Source organism: Rhinopithecus roxellana, chromosome 9 (genome assembly GCF_007565055.1).
Source record: "Rhinopithecus roxellana isolate Shanxi Qingling chromosome 9, ASM756505v1, whole genome shotgun sequence".
In the NCBI taxonomy this organism is placed as follows: domain Eukaryota; kingdom Metazoa; phylum Chordata; class Mammalia; order Primates; family Cercopithecidae; genus Rhinopithecus; species Rhinopithecus roxellana.
Window position 1 is genome coordinate 110,228,966 of NC_044557.1, and position 24,487 is coordinate 110,253,452.

Below are 24,487 nucleotides of genomic sequence, written 5' to 3' on the forward strand. Positions count from 1 at the left end.
ATTTGGGGCCCCAGAAGGGCCTGGACATGACCCTTTAACAGGCCCCTGGGCTTGCCCAAAGAGGTGCTGAGGGAAGCCAAGGCCAGCCTGGCAGCCAGCCCTGTGTTGGCTCAGTGGGGCTGTTCTGGGGGCCTGCACCTGGCCCAGCTGGGGCCCTGTCCCTTTAGCTAAGGAGGCACATGCCCCGCTCCGGAGTGGCTTGCGTTTTCTCTCCCACCCAGCCATTCTAGCTGCCCCCTCGTCCCTGGCCCACACATGGCATGGGGCAAACACAGCTCCCCATGCCAAGGCCTCCAGCTGTGCAGGCCCAGGCAGCTCCTCGGCCGCCCAGGCGTCTTCACAGTGCAGCCATGAAGCCGGCTGAATGCAGCAAGGGCTCGTGTTGGGGGCATGAGAGCCAGTGTGACGTGTGGGGTGGAGGTGGGGCTGAAAGTCTGTGTCCCGCACTGTCTCACCCCATTCAACTACTGCAGGCTGAAGCCTCATGAGGGCCTGTGGGAAGTGGCTGTAGGTTTCTGTACGTCTATGAATCTAGGAAATGATGAGGAAGCGGATAAAGCAGGCGCCACCAGGAGCCAGGAGGCCCCTTCAGCCCTGCCTCTGAGCTCTGCACAGGCCCCTTTGCGTGGAAGGCCACTTCCTTCTTGCCCAGCTCCCTCCTCCCATCCTTCACAGCACCACTGATGTCTGAAATGAAGGCCAGCACTTGTGTCCCGTGAATCCCCAGGTCGGCGCTTGTCGCGCCTAAAGTTCCATGTCTATCTTAAGGGGAATGTTCTTTTTGATTAATCGGAGGTATTGACATGCCCTTAATGAGTCCATTTGCTAATTGTATCATTTAGGAGTTGAGAACACAAAATCAAGAGTTGATATGTCTGGGGTTGTGTGGCCGTGAAAGGAGGGTAATGATGATGCCCCTTCCTTGGGAGATTAAATGAAAGAATGGGTTCCCCAGGCTTAGGCAATTCATAGTGGTTATTAAGTGGATGGCACTGGCCAGAATACAGGGAGATACACACTCACCCGGCAACATGATAGCAAACCTCAAACAGAAACCACCAGGCACTGTATACGTGCACATGGCCACGGCTATTCATCTTTTAAAATAAATAACTCTCTGGTTAGACCTCTCCAAGTCTGTGGTTCTGGGCTTGTGGGTGGAAAAGTGCTTGGCTGTCTGCTTTCCAGCCTCTGAAACTGCCCAGGAATCCTCTGAAAGCCCCTCTGTGGTGACTTCTCTGAAGGTGCTGTTTCTTCAGAGGGCTGTCTGTAGGTGGGGACTGTGGGCCAGGCCCTGGGCTGGCTGAATGCCCCCTCAGGAAAGCTTTCAAGGTGGAATGACACATTTCTGGTCATCCACTTTGCTAGCCAACAGGGCAAGCTGGGAAACGAGATGGGTTGGGACGTAGGAGACAGTGAGAGGGTGAGATAAAGCTTCTGCAGGCGGACGTGTACCCGTGCACCGGCAGAGAGATATTAGGGGCACAATGCCTCTTGTCTCCCCCCGTTAGAGTCCTGGCCAGAACATGCCGCTGTTTTCAGGAAGGAGGGAAGCCAAGGCCCCTGGTTCCTCCTCAGGGCTGGCCTTCCGCCCAGGCAGAGTATGTGGGAACAAACCCCGGCAACCCCTCTGACAAAGAAGCCACCTGGCCAGGCTGCCTCTCATGTTCCATATTTTATTCTTATAGATTTGCTTTGTCTTGAGAATGGCCCCTTCTGCAGATCCTCCTCTATGAGGCAGATATTTCCGGAAGAGCTAAATCATAGACACTTGCGAGCGACTGGCTCTTTATGAGTTTGTTTTCAGTCTTGACAGCACAGACCAAGGCAGGCTAGGGCCATAGGAGAAACAGGGATGGTGGAGAGAAGAGCTCCACAGGAGACAAGAGGTGTGGGTTGCCTGAGCATCGATGGAATAAACTGGCCGGAGGAGCAAATCTAGCCTGCTGATGAGTTTTGATTGGCATGCACCAGGTGTTAACTAAATGAAATGTGAATGTCTCTGGCGTCTCTGGTCCTGTGCACCGTCTAATTCTCAGGCCCCCATGCCTGACATTGTTGGGTTAACTGATGGACTGTGATGGCCTCTGGGGGTAGCACCTTGCCCTTTAGACAGCCTGACTTCCATGCCCCTGTGTGGACACCAGTGGGAAGGAGCCTGTGGAAGTGGCCTCCCCTCCTCCCTCCGGAGGGCTGGAGCCCCTTCCTGCCCACCTCACCTGGAACAGGTAGTCTCCAGGGGGCACGTCAGTGATGTCAATCCACTGGCAGTCGATGTCATGGCGGTACATGTCCCAGCAGCCCATGGTGATACCCTGATCGCCAAAGTTGGCACACTCGTAATTCTTCTGGATATCTGCAGATGGGGCAGAGGGGAGCTCATCACCAGGGAACCATGACCCCACTGCCGTGCCCTCTTCCTGCTCCCAAGGCCGCCACCACTGCTTCATCTGGGCTCAGCATCCCACCCCTGTGTGGGCTGCTCATCTGTTCTCATTTCAATAGAACCCCCCAATCAATTCCCTACCCACATCCTGCCTCTTCCCTCAGGCCAGGCTCAAGGTCCCCTTCCTCCATGAAGCCCTCCCTGACTACTCTGATCCACCCTGGCCTTTCTGTGACATCCTCAGTCTGGGGATAACTGCATGTGTGTGCACCGGGGAAATCTCTGGTGCCTGTGGTTTAGCATAACACGCGGGTCATACTGTCTGTCTCCTCTAGAGGATCAGTAGTTAGAGTGTAGGCCCATGTCTTTCTGACACTTACATGTTATCTGCACATGGTAAGAGGTCAAAACCTGTCTGCTGTGTGATTTCATGGCAAGTCAGTGGCGGGCCGCTTCAATGAAGAACAAATTAAACACACATTTATTGAGAAGCTGCCATGCCTGGACACTGCTGTAAACAGTGGGTCTAGCAAGAAAAACTGACATGTCTCCCCATGAAGAGCCCCCGGGGCTGCAGGTGCACTAACGGGTGATCACAGGGCAGGTGTAGTGACCTACTAGAAGTGTGAGCAGAGTGCCACTCCTGCCTGGGGGCATGATTTAGAGGGGGCATTTGAGTTAGAATTGAAGGGTGAGAGCCTGGTGTGGTAGGGACACTTGGCATTGGGATACCAGAAAAAGGTTGGTGGCAGCCAGAGTGGGAGGGGCATTGAGATCAGGGTCCGGGCCGCTGAGCCCAGATGGAGCAGGGTCCTGAGGTCTGGATCTTGTCCAGGAGGCCCTGTGGACCGACCAGTGCCTGTCAGCACGGCTCTGGGGAATCCGGGTGCCCCTGGAACCAGGTCATGCCCATGCCCCCAGCACCTTACTATAGCTAAGGAAGGTCCAGGTGGGGAAAGGTGGCAGTGGTCAGAGTGACACAGGGTCTGTGCCAGGCCTGGGCTCCAGTCAGGTGATCGTGGAGACAGGGACATTCGAGTCCCTCTGAGGCCCCCCATCCCCCCACTCCGCCCACAGATACCTCCTTCACATTCTGTGTCCTCCAAGCAGAAGCTGGCCTTGTGGCCCTCTGCCACCTTGGTGCCGTTGAGGTTCAGCAGGTCGTAGTGGGTGAACACCTCCATGCTGTGGTAGTGCCTGGAGTGAGAGAGAGACGGCCTGGATGTCAGTTTCTGGAGCAACTGCTGCTTGCAAGCAGAGGCCTGGCTGGCGATTTGCCTCTGGGAATACTTCCAGGGGGCCAGAGGGGGCCGGGTGGGGAGAGGAGTGGATAAGAGGCCTGAGGAAAGGAAAGCCGGTGCTTCAGAGGCAGCCTCAGGGCTCTGAAGTCAGACCACTGCTCACCTTGCTAAGCCTCCGTCCTCTCCTCCGCTGAACGGGAATGACCGTTGTAATGCATGGGGTGCTGTGGGTACTGGGGAGGTAGCAATTAGCTGGCACTGCATATGATAAGCACAGAATTCCAGCTATTGTTTTTAATAAGCGTGCAACTGGCTCTCACAGCCCCTTCCTGTTTGATGCACTTTCTTTGGGGTAATTTTAAAAACCCACATTTTGATGTCTTTTGAAATGGAATAGGGTAGGGAGAAAAACCAAAGGGGAAGAGGCATGATTAAGGGGGAGAAGCAGAAAGAACAGGAGCAGTAAGGAATAGAACATGTGGACATGCAGGTGCCCCAAGGTCGCACCTGTGCTTCAGACCTGGTCAGGAAGGGCCTGCAGCTTCGCCTCCAGCCCTGGGAGGTGAGCAGCCAGTCTGTGCTCCTCGCATAGTGCAAATAAAGCAGGGAGGAGCAGAAAGACAGCTGGGAGGCCCTCTGGGAAGGAGTCATTGACTCATCCTCGGGGGCACACACCAGCGCAAAGGGAGACACGTCCCTGGGGTTCTGGGAGTTCTGCAGGAGAGCTTGTGCAAGCAGGCTGCAAATCCCTTGCCGCTGGTTTACATAACGACGCTCCCTCTCTTCCCTTGGGAGGAACTGAGAACAGATGCAGAGTCTTGGAACACATGTGCTTGGTTTAGAATAGCCCTTGGTTCAGAATAAACAAGGGAAACGGGGCTGGGGCTGTCGCCTGTTGCTGCGGGGCCTTCCCGAAGCCTGCACTGCCCAGGCCCAGGGCTGAAGGAAGCAGGCTGTCTTAGCCTGATCCCAGCCTCCAACGTGCATGTCGCAAGCGTCTGCAACTATTCCTATACGCTTGTCTCTGCCATTACAGGGACATTCGGAAAAGGGGAAACTGAAGAACGAGGTGCCAAGTCATGGGAGCAGAGTCCCCTGCTTTGTTGGTGCAGGATCTGAGCCTCCTCTTCGGCAAAGGGGAGAGGGTGGCTTTGCCTGCTCTTGGGGCTGCAAGATTGAGTAAGATGAATGGCGTCAAATAACTAACGTGAGGCTGGTAGCACGTGAGTACTCAGGACTTGACATACCTGTCCCCTTCCTTGCGACACTCCCATCATAGCAGTCACCGTAGCAGGATTTTTATTACCTCTACTACCACTGCTGCTATGACTCTGAGGCCGGCAGGAGCTCCTCACTTCCCCAGCCCCCTGCCCTTGGCCTCAGGTTCCCTCTGCTGTGTACGGGTGGTGGGGGCACGGGGAAGACAGCAATGAACAGGATAGGTTTCCTGCGAGGAAATTCGAGGCTCTCTTCCCTTCCTCCTGCATTTGCCTGTGCTAAAAATATCAGGAGCTGCTAAGTTGGGCTTCCCTCAGTCACTCATGTTTCTGGGTAAAATGACGCTGAGCCTGAGATCCAGAGAACATTCACAAGGAGGCATTTTGTGGCCGTGGAAGTGACGACTTTGAGAAAGTCTATTTTGGCTTCTTGAAAGAGCAAGAAGAGACATGAGGTCTGACTCACTGCCTAAAAAATGTCTGCATCGCTCAGAGAGGGGCTTATGTGACCATGTTTACCGGCTGGAAAGACTGAAGAGAAATAGGTTGATGCTCCGTTGTCTAAACATAATTCAGACGGAGCGCACAGACGGACTCTTGTAAGGCTGACCCCATCCCACTCCTCGGCTTCCTGCAGACTTGATTTAAATCTTCCCTAGCTTCAGTTTTTCCCCTGCAAACACTCAGAGAGGAACAGCTGGTTTCATGGCCTCCCAATTTTCCCTGGCTTCTGTCCTGGGCATCTTCGCTTTGCCTCTCGGGCGTATGCAGTCATCCCTCCCTAGGGCCACATCTCCTTCCCAGCTGCCTGGATTAGAGCCTAGAGCCCCCCCGCCCACCAGCACTACCCACCCATGCCCCCCAGGAAATACAGAACAGGACTCTGGGAAGATGGGACGGTGAGTCCTGGAGAGGAAGGTATTCCTCCTCTTCCCAGGCTGAGCTGTCGTGACCCTTGGACGGCTAGGAGGGGACTGGATCCCTGGGGTAGAGTTAGGGAAGTATGGACTTGGAAGGAAAATCCAGAACGCTAAGGGGAGAGAGCCTGACGCTTGGCGGAGGTCATTGTGATCTGGACAAAAGGAGACATAACCTTCTACCATGAGACTCCAGAGCTCAATGCTTTTTTTTTTTTTTTTTTTTTTTGAGATGGAGTCTCACTCTGTCACCCACGCTGGAGTGCAGTGGTGTGATCTCGGCTCACTGCAACCTCCGCCTTCCGGGTTCAAGCAGTTCTCCTGACTCAGCCTCCTGAGTAGTTGGGACTACAGCGCATGCCACCATGCCTGGCAAATTTTTGTATTTTTAGTGGAGATGGGGTTTCACCATGTTGGCCAGGCTGGTCTTGAACTCCTGACCTCAAGTGATCCACCCGCCTCGGTCTGGGATTACAGGTGTGAGCCACTGTGTCCAGCCCAGAGCTCAGTGTTTTAAGACATGGCACTCGTCAAGGGAGGAGGTGTTGGATGCAAAAACGGATGGCAGATAAAGCTGGTTCAGAGAAAGATGGGAGAAGCAGGTATGTTCTTTGCTGTCCTAGGTCGTTGGTGGCCCCAGTGAAACTCCCAGTCAGAACCTCGGTGCCCTTTACAGAGGAGATGCTTGCGCGCTACATCTTTTCCTACCCCAGCCACATGCCCCCAGGGCATCCGGAATGGACAGTCCTGGAGGCACTCTGCCACGGTGGGGACAACACTCCAGTCCTCGTTTCAGAGAACACTAGGGGTGTTTTCATCCTGGGAGGAGATGCCAGAAAGGCAGAGGCCCTTCTGCTCACTCCACTCTGCCATCCCCCTGTGCCAAGCAGCCCCTTGGCAGAAGCAAGCCCCACAGATGAGATGAGGGCCTCAGATTGGCTCCCAGGGACCACATCGCATCTATGGGCTTCGATCCTCCCAGGAAGCTGTGCCGCACATGTGGTAGGCAGGGTGGAGTGAAAGGGAGTCTCTCCTCTTTGCAGCAATGCCATCCCCGACCCGGAGGACTGTCATCTGAGCTGCAGCCCATTCCCCTTGCTTCTCCAACTCCTAGCTCCTCTCCTGGGGCTCCCCCAAGGTGGGAAAGCCAAGCCCCTCGGCCTGTGGAGCCTGTTGTGCATCTGTGCCCCATGCTCTGTCCTGTCAGAGCTGTGGCACATCGTGCCAGTTGAGCGGCGGTGGCCCCACAAGAGGCAGGAGAGAGAGATGCATGGAGACCACTGGCCAGGGCACAGTGCACATGAGAGAATAACTCTGGGGGCACTTTCCTCCAGGTCTGGTTGTCGAGGAAATTTCCAAGGGGGCCAATCTTTGTGTTTCAGCCGAGGGCTTTCAAAGAACAGAGCTCTCTTCCCGAGGTAGCATCAATTAAACTGGAAATGGCATTTTTTCCCCATTCCCACTAATTTGAGCCAGGGTTCTCAAGCCTGGCTCCAGATGGCCTTCAGAGTGTCTGCAAATCTGCTGACATAGGCTATTAAACTTCTAGAAATATTTGTTTTGAGGAGAGGAAGAGCCAGCTCTCATCAGCTTCCAAAAGGAACCCAACAACGGTTGGAGGCCAGGATCCTGTTCCTCCCACAGCACCTGGAGAAGTCACCTGGAGCTCGAGGGACTCCTCTTAAGGTTCCTAGGATCTTATGGTCATCATTTCTCAGCTATGGACCAGGAGGGGGAGACCAGAAGGTACATGTACTCAGCATGTCCTTCCTTCCCCTCCCATTCCCTCCCAAGCCTTTGACTGGAACATCTGTAAGCAAAGAAATAAAATAGACCACAGGAAAAGCAGGGGTGGAGGCGGGTGGGGGGTGGTGGGGAGCAGGCAGGGAGCCAGAGTCCCCAGATCAGAAGAACATTTCCAGGATGTCACCATGTGCCTATTCTTAGAGGAGACCGATTCCTTGGAGAGTAAGTACATGGCACAGGGAGGCTCCTACCATGTAATCTCTGGGTGGGCCGCCATATGCAGGGCTGGGATGCAATTATCTTCTGCTTATAGACCCATAGGCAGCGTCAGCCCCTGCCGCCCAGGGCTTCCACCCACACGTTCCCCAAAGGGAGCCAAGCACCGATACCGTCATGACTTTAACTCTACTGACTTACACCCTGAAGAAGACTGGCCTACTTCTCTATAAAGACCACACCTTCTTGGGCTAATTAGGATGTTCAGAACATTCAACTGTTTGAATGGAAAATCAGCACCCCTGAATTCTACCATAGTCCTTTCTTGGGAGACTAGTGGAACAACTCTATCCCAAACTGATTGGAATGGAACCAGGTCATCAGTTGTGATACGGAAAAAAAAAAAAAAAAAAAAAAAAAAAGCCAAAGATAGATTTCTGATGAAGAGTCAGTAGACAAAAAAGAAAGAGCATGTGGTTTGGAGTCAGATAGGCACGAGCCGGGATCCCCGCTCTCTGCAACTCCTAGCGTTATCTTGGGCAAGAGATAACTCCAAGCCTCTGTGTCCTTTTCTAGGAAAATGAGGGTTCCCTGGGCCTGACACTTAGAAGGGGGCAGGACATGTTAGTTCTGCCCGTAACAGTGATGACCACATTCCAGAGCTGCAGCGGAGCCTCCACATCATCTAGACAAGGGCTTCTCAGACTTCAGTGTGCACACGGTCACCTGAGAATCCTGCTAAATGCAGATGCTGATGCTTAGGTCTGCAACGGGCCCTGGGATTGAGCAGGTCCCAGGTTCTCAAGTGGTGGCAGATACCTCTGGTCCAAGGACCTCACTTTGAGAAGCAGGGATGTGGTGCAAAAGGCTCGGTTGTATAGATGGGCCATCCAAGTGTGGAGAAGGGCAATGACTAGGCCACATCTGTAGCCCCTCAGGGGCTTCCTGCTGTATGGAGTGGCAGAGGCCTCCCTCCCTTCCTTTCCAAGAGTGTGCCTGCTTCTCTTCCCTCTACGCACTCAGCTCAGGTCTGAGCAAGAAAATCCCTGGACAGGCAGAGACAGCAGGTTCTGGATTAGATTAAGAGTCCAGGCAAAAAAGGGAAAACAAAGAAACAAGGGATGGTAAGAGGATGAGCAGATGGCTTGTGGTGGCTCTAGCCAGGGCTGGCTGTGGGATTTCACCCTGTTCTTCTGTCCTTGTCTGGGATTTGCAGCGCTGGGATCAGGTCCACAGACTGACAGACCTGGAAGGGACAGGCGAGGTCCCAGGTGATGTGGCCCAGCTGACCCGACATTATGCAGCTGGCTAGAAGCATGGCTGCGTTTAGAGATCAAGTCTCAGGACTCTTGGGCCTAGACTTCAGTCTCCACATCCATTGTCTTCCTAGAGGTATTTAAAATACATACCAGGCCGGGCGCGGTGGCTCAAGCCTGTAATCCCAGCACTTTGGGAGGCTGAGACGGGCGGATCACGAGGTCAGGAGATGGAGACCATCCTGGCTAACACGGTGAAACCCCGTCTCTACTAAAAAATATAAAAAAAAAAACTAGCCGGGCTAGGTGGCGGGCGCCTGTAGTCCCAGCTACTCGGGAGGCTGAGGCAGGAGAATGGCGTGAACCCGGGAGGCGGAGCTTGCAGTGAGCTGAGATCCGGCCACTGCACTCCAGCCTGGGCGACAGAGCAAGACTCCGTCTCAAAAAAAAAAAAAAAAAAAAAAAAAAAAAACCCAGTACATGGAATAAATAAATATATATAAAAAATATATAAGTATAAAAAATATAAATATAAATATCTATAAATATAAAATATATATATATTTTTTTGTTTTTTTGAGACAGAGTCTCACTCTGTCGCCTAGGCTGGAGTGTGGTGGCATGATCTCAGCTCACAGCAACAGCTGCCTCCCGGATTCACGCCATTCTCCTGCCTCAGCCTCCTGAGTAGCTGGGACTACAGGCACCCGCCACCACACCCGGCTAATTTTTTGTATTTTTAGTAGAAATGGGGTTTCACCGTGTTAGCCAGGATGCTCTCAATCTCCTGACCTCGTGATCCGCCCGTCTCGGCCTCCCAAAGTGCTGGGATTACAGGCTTGAGCCACCGTGCCCGGCTGGGAATATTTCTAAAGGAACTCAGAGTCCAACAACTGCAGAGCCTGGAGTACCTGGCAGCGCACAAACCTGTGGACACACTTGGAAACCATGGGCTGAAGGTCAACAAGGAGGGTATGGGCGCTCAAAACTGTGTTTCCTGATGTTAGAAGTGTTGGAGGCAGGAAGAAGGGGCGGCAGGCCAGGGAACTTGGAGTGGAGAACGGCTTCGGGAAATGTGACAGCCAGTGTGGCAGATGCAAGCCCCCCACTTAGGAGGATCCTATCTCCAGACCATGCAGCCTCTTGGCTCTAAGTGACCCTGGCAACTCTGAACTCCCATCTGAGGCCCGCAGGACGTCCACCGGGCAGCTTAGCGGGGAGGGTGGTGAGCCAGGCCTACCTGTGACAGTCATGCCAGATCCACGCGTGGCGGCCGTTCTTGGGCCGGAAGTCGGACTGGCCATTGTTGTGGATCTGGGAGGAGAAGCGCAGGAGCCGGCGGTAGCCCGTGGTGGGGTTGGTCTGCGCGGCTGAGGCCGAGAGGCAGTTCTCCTCCATGGCACACTGCAGCATGAACATGGGCCGGTCCTCCAGGTAGGTGGTCTGCTGCACCATCTCTGCATTGAGAACCAGGTCTGGGGCGGCTGGGGAGAACGGCATGCTGGTCAACAAGGCAAGAGACCCCTCCCCAGGGCTCCCACTTCTGAGTCTTGAGCTGGGGCAAACCCCTCTCCTGCCTACCACCACCTTCTGGAATGGCTCAAGGGCTCCTCAAGGTTACCTTCTTGTTTAGCAAGACCCTAAATTCCCCTTTCCCCCTGCTGTGAGTCCTCTTTGACAACTCTTCAGTTATCAGTGCAGATGAGCCAGATGTTGAAATTTCCAGCTAAGCACAGATCATGGTATGGTAATAGATCCCGCGCCTCGTGAGCACTAAACGTGAGTGATGAGCACACGGGGGTTGATTATATTATTCTACTTTCAAGTGGCTTCAAATTTTCAATAACAAAATGCAAAAAACAACAGTTAACGATGTGATTGTTCTACCCAGAGAGAAAGAACACCTCTCATACCTTGGTCTGCTTCTTCTGGAAATGATGTATTTTCCAACATGTATAATATTGTATGTAGAGTTATGGTGTGCTAATACTGTTTCCCTTAAAATCCATCTTGACATATTTTCACGTTGACATATATCCATTACAGCACATTCATTTCATGGCTACATAATATTTAATTCCTAGCTCTATCTCATATGTTTAGATACATTGGCTGTTTGGAATTTTGCAGTTACAAGGTGTGATAAACACCCTGTAGTAAATCTGTGCATATAACTTATTTTTTTCCTTTAGAATATATCTCTGTAAGGGAAACTGCTAGGAGAAAGCACTGTCTATTTTTAAGTCTCTGATTCCTATTGCCAAATTGCCTTCTTAACAGGTTCCTCCAGGTTCCACGGCACACACTGCTGCCTTACGGGGGAGTTTTTCCCAGGTGCCTGCCTTTTACAACGCTTGATTTACTCAATTAGCGCACTGCACAGAGCAGGTGTTAAAAGAATGACTGATGGCTACAATCTACGTTTACTCAACAATTGTATTAGGAAGCTTAGCTTCTTTGCAAAAGGAGTAACTGTAGGCTTTACCTTTAAAAGTGAGCTTTCAGTGAGCATTTCTAGTACCCAGAAAAATGCCATATATGAATCAGTGATCACAAGATCCTGCCATCTTTTATTTTGACAAGTTGCTTGTAAGTTTTTTTTTCCCCTAGACTGCTTGGCAGAATTGCTTGTAAATTTTAAGCAAGCAGAGTCTGTGAGTTTTGCTTCCCTCAAGTTCACCAGCACATGGAGGGAGCTCTGTCTCCCTTCTTCCCCTCCCGCTCCAGGATCATAGGCTGCGGCAGAGCCCAGCAGGTTCTCAGTAAACCCTGTGCGCTCACTGAAGGAGCTGGCATCCTCTGGAGAGCAGATCCAATCACAAGAATTGGGTGTGCAACTGAAGGGCAGGGAAAGGGTGCACACAGATGGTATGTGGGGTGGGGCATGGAAGCCGTAAATCAGGAGGCTCCCATTTACTGACAAGTATTTCTTCTTGGAGGCTATGCAAGATGCAGCATTGCCCTGCACCGAGTGTTCTGGGCATGCTGATTTTTATGAGGGTGTCATGTGAGCCTCGTATTAGTTGACAGGCCCTCTGAATACCTCCAAGCTGAGCATGGGGGTCTCCACTTGGGCTCTCCCTCCAGCTCATGAGAGAGAGATCATTAACGTACCATGTTCTGTGATTAGCTGGGAGCCTGGGACCTGCAATCTCAACACCTGCCATGGGCTGGGGACTTGGCCTCCCCTGCATCCAGCAGGCAGCGGAACTCCTAAGTGGCATCCTTCCACCTACCCATGGCTTGAGTATTACGATGCACTGTGCGAGGCTTTCTGGAGAGAGCTGAGCAAGGCAGAGGTGGAACTACCCTAGACTCTAGCAAGAGAGAGACATGTGCAGCACATAATAATGACTCCTGCAACAAGAGAACAAGAGCTGGCAGGAGAAATGCGGGGTATGACGGGAACTGTAACAGGAGGAGCCTGTCGGGTGGGTGGTCAGGAGGCTTCTTTGGGAGAAGTTGTGTTTTAGTTTTTCTCTGAAGGAGGGTGGGGATTCGAGGAAGCAACACTAAGGATGAGGTTGGGACAAAACACACAGCCTGCGCCAGGGCCCGGCGGCACGAGGGAGGGCCAAAGCCAGTGTGGTGCAGACACTGAGGACGGGTGGGGGTGGCCTGGGAGGAAGCCGGACAACACGAGCCCTGTGTGAGCCCCTGGTCACAGAAGTGCGGTGGGACCCTAGGGTGGGATTTAAGTGGGAGGTGGTCTTGGCTCTGGCTTTGAGGAGGGGAGACGAGGGGAAGCCACCACAGGGGCACGTGTCACTGTGAGGATCTCCTTTGCAGTGATGCTGTGTGGAAGGTGGTCATCTGGACACAGGCAGCAACAGTGGCAGGGAAAGACATAGAGAAGGTTGAGAAAATACTGAAAGGTAAACATCAAGAGGGACTGGACATGGAATGGTGAGGAAGAGGGAGAATCAAGGAGGATGTGTAGATTTCCAGCATATGCAATTGGTGGGGTGACAATAAGATATTATGAAGGGTTGCTGAAGAATTACTTTATTTCCCTGAATACTCTAACATGCATTTGGCCAGAGGAGCCAAGCGCTGTGTTCCTGGCCCCAAAGGCTACTGCCCCGCTGCAGACACACTGCCAGTGATGCTTCAGCCTAAGCTGTGGAGCATTCTGAGAAATCGCCCCACGAAACTATTTTTGGATCTTCCATGAGAATCTGAGGGTATTGTTCATCTCATAAATCTCAGTCCTCAGAGAGAAATTCCCTTTAATCTCTAGAGCTGTGGGTTTCTCTTGACTCATGGGTTAGTTTTCATCTCATAGGTACTGTTAGTTATATTAGTGACCACTTTTCTCTTTGCTCTGGCTGCTAGGAAGCTCACTGTGAAATTAATGACCTATTCATAATAAAGGTATAGAACCCCCTAGTACACGTTTTTAAAATTAACCCCTCCCTGGCTCCATTTTAAGCCACTACCATTTTGCCAGCACCTGTCTTTCATCTGTTTTTATTTTATGCTATCTTGAATTGTATTTAGGTTTGTATTATCTTAATTTCCTTCTAGAAAAGATGGACTATTGCAAATATAAATAAATTGATAAATAAAGAAAAGTTCCCTGACAGGGGAGTGGCTGTTCCTCTCTGCTGGGATGCCTTCCCTTGGGGAGCTGGTAAGGTGGTGATCTCACCATCTCTCCTCTCACACAGGATGTGATAGCTTATGATGTCTGCCCAGAGAAGCCTGCCCTGAGGTCCTGCTTTGTGAGGGCTAGGAGATGCTAGTGAATCTAAAAGGGGTTGGTGGGAGACGCAGATGCTGGGCTCAGTTCAATCCCTCATTCTCTGTGATGGCAGGATGACAGTGCATTTTTGTTTACCAAGCCCTTGCGCCTATTGTCACACTTGATTTCTATTTTCTAGGGAAAACTACAACTATAGACCACAGAGGCTGACACACTTTTCCAAGATCAGCCAATAAGGCAGGCTCTGGTCTCAAGTTCTCTGGCCAGTATCTGGGCCTCCCAATGGAGATGGCTATGTGTGGGTTTATATTATAAGGCCAGGAAAGGGAGGGCAGGGTTTGGGCTCAGGAGGACAGCATTCCAAAAGGTAGTCTACTGCTCCTCTTCTCTCAGCATGGGAGGGAGGCTTCAGGAAGTGGGTCATCCTGAATCCTGGCTGGCATTCCCTCTATGGGCTCAATCTCTCTAGGACTCCCAGCGAACCACCAGGCAGCTAAGTGACCTCCAGGGTCTGAAAACAGGAAATGCTCCACGAAGGAGGTGGAGGGAAGAAGCCAACACCCATGGAAGGTGTCATCGTTCTCATTTAACTGGCATGACGGAGGAGCTCTCAGTCCTGTAGTCTGCCCTGGGTCACTGCGGTAGCAGTGGTCCTGTGACTGAACCTGGGCTACAGACTGCAGCCCCTCCCTCTCCCTTTTCTCCCCACTGTGTCATAGACAGCGATCCGTGGTTGGGGTGGCGGTCATCTCTCTTGTCCCCAGTTTTTCTCTCTTAGGATTTCATTCCACCTTCCTCTATTGCTTGGCTCATGGCAAGGCTTCAGAGTCTCTTGAGGAATAACTCTTGGGACTCTGGTCCCCTCGGGAGCCCGGTGGGGAGGGAGAGGAGGAGCTCTCACTTTCTGAGCAGGCAACTCCGGCCCCGTACTGCACTCCGCCCTGGGGGCAGGCCACGTCCTCCCCGTCGTGCCGGCAGTGTGCCAGGGACAGCTCCGTTCCCGAGCACTTCACTCCGCTCATGACCACTTTGTTGGCGTAGACATCTCCGTGCCAATACCAGGTCTCCTGGAAGAACCAACAAAACAAATGGTGGGTACATCACCTTGAACTGTCACTTTCTCATATCCTGTCAACTTGCAGCCTCACAAAAATCCCAACGTTTTATGATCCCATTTTTCGGATGGAGAAAGCACAGAGAGTCACCTATCCAAGCTGTGCAGTTAGTTGGTGGCAGAGTGGGTGGGAATCCAGGTCTCCTGACCCTAGCACTTGGACTCTGTCACTCTCTCCCTCAGGGAAGTAGAGCTAAGGTTGTGGTCAAACACTGCAAGGCTGCATGTCAGGAATGCCAGGTGCACACAACTCAGGTTGCCTACTTCCTAGTCCTGAGCCAGGGCAGACATTGCTAATCAATCACTGCACTCTCTCCTCTAATCCCGAATGGGATCTCAGAATCCTTCTCAACACAGTGCTCCGCGAAGATGCTATTGGTTGATTGGAAGTGGCAGGAGAGAAGAAATCTATTTGCATATGTCAATCGTTAGACATGTTATAAAGATGAACTTGTGAATTTAGACTTTTCCCCAGTTTAAAGAGCAATTAATAGAGCAGTTCTGCACAGAAACTGAGGAGATCCGAGGCTTAGGATGCTGGGATTTATTTGGCTTCTTTGCTCTATGGGGCTTCAAAATACTATTAGGATTTACTTTCATACTTCAGAGAAGTTTCGAGTAGAGAAAAATGAGAAGCAGAATGGGGGCCGTCAGGTACAGAAACGGGATGAGCACACAGGTGCTGTGTTCCTCAGGTCTCTCGGGCTTGGAGGCTGAGGCAGGATTGGAGCTCAGAGAGGTCTTCTCGGGATCGTCAGAGACAGACCATCAGGATAGGAAGGGCCTTGGAAGTATTTATATCTCATCTAAGCTCTCCTGTGATGGTTCATATTATGTGTCAACTTGGCTAAGCCACAGTACCCAGATACTTGGTCAAATATTATTCTAGATGTTTATGTGAGGCTGTTTTTAGACGGGATTAACATTTTAATCAGTAGACTTGGAGTAAGGCAAATTAACCTCCATAATATGGGCGATTCTCATTCAATCAGTTGAAGGTCTTAAGGGGTTAAAAAATAAAACCTGAGGGCCCCCAAGGAAGAGGCCATTCTGACCACAGACTGACTTCAGACTCAAGCTGCAACATCAATGCTTCCAGCCTGCTGGTCTACTCTGCAGACTTCAGACTTGCCAACCCCATAATTGGATGAGCCAATTCCTGAAAAGAAATACCTTTCTTCATGCTGTGTGTGTGAGATATACACACACATATATAAATACACATTCATATGTCCTGTTGGTTGATAGCGCGCGCACACACACACACACACACACACACAAATACGCATTCATGCAACTTATTGGTTCTGTTTCTCTAGAGAACTTGACCAATACCCACCTCCATCCTCCAGATGAAAAACTGGGGACTTGAGAAGGGATGGGGCTTGTGATCCGTGGCAGATTTGGTACAAATGTCAGTCCCAGGCCAGTTTCATGACCCTAGCTGAGGCCCAGGTGTCTTAGGAATGAGCTGACCGGGAAGAAAAATATCTGGACAAAGTCTCCCTTGAAACGTGGCACTGTTTTTCCACTCTCCTTGGAGATTTAGAGAGTGCACTGGTTTGTCATAAACAGTATTAGCAGAAACACTGCGTTGCCTGGGGAAGCCAAGCTCCCAGAGGGCATAAGCAGCTATTTCAAAGGCCTGCCCATTCTGGAGGCTGGAATGAAGAGCCACAGGGCAGGGGACCCCGGGCGGCTTCTGCTCAGGGCTCAGGACCTCCCATCAGAGCGACCTGGACCCACCCAGCCCATGGGAGACAGTCAGGCTCAGCAAGGATGCGGGAGTTCTCCTCTTCTCTCCCTAAACCCCTTTCTTAGGTCCCAAGAAGGGCCACTGGGGAAGGAGAGCTGGAGTCAGGATTAACAACATAAGAGGAGGGTCTCCAAGCATCTTCCCGTTCTGTAAGCTGCTTAATGGAAGTGTTTAGAGCCAGGATACTGAGGATTTGGGATTATTCATTCCACGTCACATGGAGGACCGCTGAGGCAGGGGAGGTTGGCTGCTTTGCCCCAGACCATTACACAGGTAGCTGGTGGGAATGCGTCGGGATTAGACCCAGAGCCTCCTATTTTGTTGCTCCTTTTGTGATGGGGGTGGGAGGGTGGGAACTAGGACCAGAGCTCAGCTGTTCTCAGCTGAGTCACTCTCTCTTTGGAGAAGGGGAGTTGGAGGAAGTGCAGATGATGTGACAAGTCTTGGAGATTACCTAGCGTGTCAATGGGAGAATGCATTAGGCACAGATGCCAGTGGAGAAATGTGTTCAGACCAGAGCAGGCTTCCAAGGGAGCAAGCTAAGGTGTTTAGGGGGGGTTGAGCCTTGGGCCACCTCCCTGAAGGACTGAGTTGCTTCCTTCTGCACAAGGCACATCAGGGCCCCTCCAGGATCAGCCTTGAGCTCAGGGTGAACCCCAGTGTGCAGTGCAGGAGTGGACCATGAAAAGCAGAGCCCAGCCCCTCATTCTGCAGCCCAGAAATTGAAGCAGAGGTGGGAGCGACCTGCCTGAGGACTCAGGCCTGTAAGGAGCAGCGCGGTGGGCAGAGTGAGGCTCCCTGCCTCCGGATCCAGGGCAATTTGCTCAGTCCTTCCTGCACGGCTAGGGAAGGTATGTGGGAGAGGGGGGCTGACTGAAGACAGTGTGGTCAGACTGCACAGAAGGTGAATGCAGGGTCTGAGGCCGGGGCTTCTCACCTGGAAGGCGTTGCTGGCGAATCCCAGGCCCAGCTGGCGGCAGACCACCATGGCCTCCACGATGCCCCAGTTCTGGCCACACACCATCCCCCACACAAGGGACCCGTTTCTCTCCACCAGCACCTCCACTCGGCCCTCATAGGGATTGCGGCCCCCGTTCAGGCGCAGCTGCAGACACAAAGGAAGGCCACGGTCACCAAGAGGGACAAGGGAGCTTCCCCACTACACTGCCATCAGCCTCAGTGTCCTGGAGTCCTAAGCCAGGTGCTGCTGCCCGGGACACACACACTCAGATTCAGCAGCACTCTTGGCAGCCCCCTGATGGCAGTACCATGCCTAGCGTGGTCTTTTTTTTTGAGACGGGGTGTCGCTCTGTCGCCTGGGCTGGAGTGCAGTGGCCGGATCTCAGCTCACTGCAAGCTCCGCCTCCCGGGTTTATGCCATTTTTCTGCCTCAGGCTCCCGAATAGCTGGGACTACAGGTGCCTGCCACTTCACCCGGCTAGTTTTTTGTATTTTTTAGTAGAGACGGGGTTTCACCGTGTTAGCCAGGATGGTCTCGATATCCTGACCTTGTGATCCGCCCGTCTCGGCCTCCCAAAGTGCTGGGATTACAGGCTTGAGCCACCGCGTCCAGCCACCTAGCGTGGTCTTATAGTGAGGTCCCCACCCCAGGCACCCTAAGCAGCTGGGGAGGTCCAGTGACTCCACTGAGCACCACAGCAGAAGCTGACGCTGCTCCCCAGGAGCCTATCAGTGGGGGCTGCTCTTTGGAAGGATGGTGCTCTCGGGACCTTGACATGTTGGAATCTCACAAGACTTCTGCCTGGGCCTGTTTCTCTTTGCCACAACCCCTACCTGGCAGGTTTCAGAGCCTGCTGGCATCTTGTCCCATGGCTCCCCTGCTGGTCTCTCTGAGACCCACCTAACCAGCTGCCTGTTTGACAACTCCACTTGGTATCTCAGAGATCACAAATCTGAACTTGTCTTTTCTCTTTACCCTAAATGACTGGGTGTGGCCATGTTCAATACAGCTTTATTTTAAAAAACAGGCTGGGTATGGTAGCTCATGCCTCTAATCCCAGCACTTTGAGGGGCCAAGGTGGGAGGATCACTTGAGCCCAGGATTTTGAGACCAGCCTATGCAACACAGCGAGATCCCATCTCTACAAAAAATAACTTGAAAAAATGAGCCAGGTATGGTGGCACACACCTGTAGTTGCAGCTACTCGGGAGGTGGGAGGATCCCTTGAGCCCAGAAGTTTCAGGTTGCAGTGAGCTATGATCATACCACTGCACTCCAGCTTGGGCAACAGAGCAAGACCCTGTCTCAAAAAACAAATGAATAAAAAACCAGGAGGAGGGGTGGGCTTAGCCACACATCATAGTTTGCTGGGCTCCTGAATCTGCTGTTATTCAAGCCAGAAACAGAGGAGCAATTCTTGACATCTCCCACTCTCTTATCTCACATCCTATCAAAGTCTTCACCTGTGGGTTTTATCTCTCGTCTCTCTCCAATGCATCCACTTTCCTCCAGTCCTTCCCTACCCTCCCTCATCTCTTGCCTGAGCCAGAGCAGTGTTCCTGCTCTAGGTCCTAAAGCCAAGGCAAGTCTCAGAGGCTCTGGCTGCAGAATGTGGCTGCCTCGTTGCCTCTGGGGCCAGGAAAACACGTGGTCATCAAGGGCACTTCCCAAGGCTCCAAGACGTTAAGGCTGACCAGGCCTGCGATGGCCTCCATGACAGAGAGAAGGGTTGACTCTTCCGGAAGGAATCTGGACACTTCATGCACTGGGGGGCTTTTCCCATTTTCTAGAGAAGACTGGAGCACACAGTGTAGCTGGCATGCAGTTCTAACTCAGCAAAGGACGCAGCTTGCCATTCCCAGGGCCCCACGCAGGGCGCCAGCATCCTGGAAACCGTGCAGCTTTCTGGTGAGCGGGGTCTAACCTCAACAATGACAATGGAGCCTATGGGACTTCGTGGTCAGCCAGGAGCCTCTGTCCTCACCCTCTCCACCTCCTCACCCAAGGAGGATGCCAGGGAAGGTCAGGCCCTCTCCAAGTCTCTTAAAACAGCCCAGGCATTTCCCTTTTCCTGTTCCTTTGGTTCTCAGTGGCAGCAGCACAGAGTTTTAAAGAACGGAACGAAGTGTGTGGCAGCCCAGTTTTTTTTCTGAACATGAATAGAGAAAACAACGCCTCCAGCCAGCAGAGCACAGCCAGGCTGCACTGTGTTTTGATAAGGTGATGGCTAGCCGGTCCCACGCCTGTCTTTGGAGGTGGTGAGGCAGACGTGAGGTAACTCAAATCAGATGTTAACATGCAAGGAGGCAGGGCCTTTCCAGTTCATACTGCACACAGGGCTTGCACCTGCTGCCACGCCAGGGCCAGGCCCGAAGTTCAGAGGGGGAACGAAACATTGCAAATGCCAAGTGGCAATGTCTGCAGCAGTACTAGCAGCAGTGCCTGGTCACTTCCTGGGTTCACCCCAGAGCTCTGTGGCTGTACTTTCTGCGGCCTCAGTTATAGTCCCCTCTAAGTGTCCAGTTCCCTCACCTTTTTCTGCAAGCCCATGGCAGGGGTGTTGCATCTCACACCAGCGTCCTCCTCGTGGTTGCAGCCCTGAGACTCGGCGTTGAACTTGCAGTCTATGATGGATTTCTCATTGCCCGTGCACTGGATCTCATTGAGGTGGATGGGTCCAATCCCTGCAGAGGGAGAATAAACAGGCGCTATGAAAGCTTTGGAAGGAAACTTTCTGGATTGGCAAGAAAGCCCTGGACAATAAGAACATGCCTCTCCCATCCTCAGAACTCTCCCCACTGCCTCTCATAATCAGCTCAGTGACCCAAGCCTCTTCTCTCCAGAGAGAACAGTGCCAATTCTCTTGGGATTCACTTATCCCATAAGAGCAAATAAAGTTTGCTACTAATTTGCTGTGTGACCTTGGCTGATCACTCAGCCTCTCTGAATACCAGTTTTCTCTCATTCTTTTTCTAGTCCAAAGGAATTGGACTAGAAGTATACGTTTCCTTCCCGACTTTAATGTTCCATGCATTTATGAATCTCAAAGGTACGACTACTGCTGCATCTGTAAGGGTCCCTGCAAGAAACAGATGGCATGTACAAATTGGATTGAGTTAGAAAAAGGGATTTCAAAAATAAAGGTATGGATGGAGTGAAGGGAAATCACAGAGCACAGTCCAGTACTCAGGAGCTAGTGATACAGGCATAGATACCACACCTGATACCTTCTGCCTCCCTGCTAGGGGCTGTGGATTTAAAGATGGGTAAGGCAGGCCCCTGCCCCGAAGAGCTCCCAGTTCCCAGGGGAGGCAGAGCTTACACAAAGGCTTGTGATATGACGTGGTCAGTAACAAAGATGAAGTTCACAACAGGTGCTCTGGGGCTCAAAGGAGGGCCCTCGACTCTGCCGGGGGGTTCTGGAGACGGCTGGTATCGAGGCTTATTGAGGCCAAAAACCAACTTCTAGATCAACCCATATTAGCAGGCAGGAGCCAAGTTTCTATTTCCTTGGAAACTCATAAATGATGCTTCCAATTCCTTGGAATGTTATAAAACGCATAAAAACGCATTGGTGATGGCGGCTGGAAGCATCAAAGGACTAGCATGGAAAGGCTGTGACAAGGCACCGATCCTAATCAGAGCCCAGGAAGCAAGCAAGGCCCACAGTTCATGGGCACAGAGACAGTCAGGAGAGAAAACCTTACGTTGGGAAAGAGCAGAAGGTTCTGTCTGGGAAACAGCTGGGCTGATCCGGTCCAAACGCCCGAGCTCTCCTCCCTCTCGGGAGGACCTCGCTGTCTCCTGCCTCCTGGACTGCCCTCTTTCTGCCTCCATCTAAGGAGAAGCCTGCCTTGAAGAAAAACCTCCATCCTCCTTCATGGTGCAGCTTGAAAGAACTCCCACTTGTCTGAACTTCTGCTTGTTACACATCTTGCTCAAGCGGCAATGAGCTGGGCAGGCAGCCTGAGATTGAATTCAGCTTGAGGTTGAAGATTAGGTTGAATCCTTGGAGAGTGATAAAAGCTTTACCTCTACCTTCCTCATCTGTAAAAGGCCAATTAATTATAATATGTGTTTTGCCAGGTTGGGATTTTTTTTTTGCAGGGGGCGGTGGTGGGGGGAATGAAGTCTTGCTCTGTTGACCAGGCTGGAGTGCAGTGACACGATCTCGGCTCACTGCAACCTCTGCCTCCCAGGTTCAAGCAATTCTCCTGACTCAGCTTACCAAGTAGCTGGAACTACAAGTGTGAGCCACTGTGCCCAGCTAATTTTTGTATTTTTAGTAGAGACGGGGTTTCCCCATGTTAGCCAGGCTGGTCTCTAACTCCTGACCTCAAGTGATCTGCCTGCCTTGGCCTCCCAAAGTGCTGGGATTACAGGCGTTGAGCCACCATGCCTGGCCTGATTAAGGTTATTTCTTATTTCTCCCACTTGACATAAGCTCCTGGAGAGCGGAGTATTTGTGGAATAAATGAATTCTCCATTCCAAGATCCAGGCTGAAGAGCACTTAACCAATGTTTGTAGATTGCTAAGACTAGAGCTCAAGACTGGACAGGACAGGTAAAGCCAACTTAAGAGCCTAGCATGCCTCAGACTCAACTGGTTGGTCTCCTTCTGGCTGAATTTCTATGTAAACTTGCGTGGCTGTCTCAGACATCTGGGGACGAGGCCCTGGGGGGCAGGGCCTCCCTCCTGAAGCACGTATACCCATGGTGCATCCAAGGAACGGCACAGAGAAAGAGGCCCAGCATGGCTCACCCTTTTCCTGCCCCACTGAGTTCCGTGGGGGGTTGGGCAGGGTGGAAGACACTCCGAAGGACACCAGACTGGGCATCTGGCTTCAGCGTGCCCATGGTGTCTGTGGGCTTCTGCTTCCTTCTGCTGACCTGGGCTTGGCATTCTGCACCTTGACCTGCAGCTGTCACCTATTCCTGGGTTCTGGGGCACCCCTGAATTGCTCCTCCTCACGGTGCCTTCCCCATCTCCACCTTGGCTCTGTTCTTCTCCACATACAAACCCTGGCCTACATGACCACAAGGCTTGAGGCAGAATTAGGGCGTGGTGGAAAAGCCATGTCTAACATCATAGAGCAGTGTTATGGCTTCCATGGGTCCAGGCCAATGAGTGGCCTGAACTGTCAACTAAGCTGGTTACAATCAGATTGTAGGAAGCACAAGAGAACAGAACAGGACATGTCACGGGTTCTGCATGTTGTAAAGCTAAGCTCTTGTTTAGAAAACCTTTGTTGGAGTTTTACATGTCACATGCATTCCTTCTTGGGGATTGCATGCAAAAGGGTTTTCAAGCCACTCCTGTAAAACTGGGGAGCCGCCCCCTCCAGTCCAGGAGCCACCAGCCACATGTGGCTATGGAGCACTTGAAATGTAGCCAGCCAGTTTGTCTACTCAGGAATGCAGACAAACTGAGATGTCTGGTGTCAAATACATCCTGGATTTCAAAGACTTAGCACCAAATATGCAAATGATCTCATTAATAGCATTCATATTGATTACATGTTGAAATAATATTTTGGATACACTGGTTTAAAGAAAATACGTTATTAAAGTTAATATCATCTTTTATTGTGGCTACTAGAAAATGCAAAGTAACATGCGTGGTTCCTGTTCTATTTCTTTTCTTTTTGAGAGACAGAGTCTCACTATGTCACTCAAGCTGGAGTGCAGTGATGTGATCATGGTTCACTGCAGCCTACCTCCCGGGCTCAAGTGATCCTCCCACCTCAGCTTTCGGAGTAGCTGGGACCACAGGTGTGTGCCACCATGCCGGTTAATTTTTCTTTTCTTTTCTTTTCTTTTTTCTTTTCTGACATAGTCTTCCTCTGCCGCCCAGGCTGGAGTGCAGTGGCACGATCTCAGCTCACAGCAAGCTCCGCCTCCCGGGTTCACGCTATTCTCCTGCCTCAGCCTGCTGAGTAGTTGGGACCATAGGCGCCCACCACCGCGCTACTTTTTTGTACTTTTAGTGAAGACGGGGTTTCACCATGTTAGCCAGGATGGTCTCGCTCTCCTGACCTCGTGATCTGCCTGCCTCAGCCTCCCAAAGTGCTGGGATTACAGGCGTGAGCCGCCACACCCTGCCCATGCCTGGCTAATTTTTAAAAAATTTTTGTAGAGGGGGGTCTCACTATGTTGACGAGGCTGGTCTTGAACTCCCAGGCTCAAGTGATCCTCCTGCCTCTGCTTCCCAAAGTCCTGGGATTACAGGCGTGAGTCCTGTTCTGTTTCTATCGGACAGCACTGGTCTAGTGTTGGAACTTGTCTAATGCTGCAACTTCTTCACCAAGTATTTGTTCTGCTGATCCTACTGATTCAACTGGAACACATTCATTCCTTCTTTACAACGTCAACAGCTCTGGAGCGCTGCGTGCTGGCAGACTTGGCACTAAGGACACAGAGATACAGATACAGGTGCGCCCTCATGTGGCATGCAGCCTTGCAGGGAGGTGGAGGCACCAATAGGCAGTTGGAGTCCCGATGTGGGCAGGAGTCCTGAGGCACAGAGAGCAGAGCCTGACCAGGACCTCACATCTATGCTGGCGAGGCTGGAGCCAGTCAGAGCTGCAGGTGCTGTGCGTCCAGCCACCTTGTTTCACAGTGAAGAATCTGAGGCCCAGAAGGTTGCTCAAGGTCACCAAGCAAGCAGGTGGCCGGGCAGGGAGGAGGACCCAGATTGCCCGACTCCCAGTCATTGCCCTTTCACGTCTCCTGGCTGTGGGTGTGGTCACTCAGTCCATCAGCTAGAGCCAGGGCTGAGGGGCTGACCCTGTCTGCTCTGTGACTTGATATTAAATGTGGTACTTTTCCCTTTCTGCCTACTGGAGTTACCCCGCCCAGCATGACAGGAGATGATCAATCATCCACTGGTTCTTTGCAGGACAGCATCAAAAATGCCAAATGCCTCTTTCTCCTAGAGTTCTGCAGGCCCCTGGAAAGCTCTGGCTGCTCTGG

The 24,487-nt window shown here is 52.0% G+C and overlaps 1 protein-coding gene across 1 annotated transcript in view; it reads right to left on the bottom strand.

Moving 5' to 3' along the window:
* Positions 1-24,487, bottom strand: part of LOXL2 (lysyl oxidase like 2) — a 109,359-nt gene that overhangs the window by 2,615 nt on the left and 82,257 nt on the right. Inside the window, exons 7-12 of the mRNA XM_030938183.1 lie at positions 20,048-20,199; positions 17,492-17,659; positions 14,586-14,751; positions 10,220-10,463; positions 3,468-3,583; positions 2,220-2,356 (exon numbers count right to left, since the gene is read on the bottom strand). Coding sequence (XP_030794043.1) covers positions 2,220-2,356; positions 3,468-3,583; positions 10,220-10,463; positions 14,586-14,751; positions 17,492-17,659; positions 20,048-20,199 — 983 coding nt within the window. The remainder of the gene's footprint in view (positions 1-2,219; positions 2,357-3,467; positions 3,584-10,219; positions 10,464-14,585; positions 14,752-17,491; positions 17,660-20,047; positions 20,200-24,487) is intronic.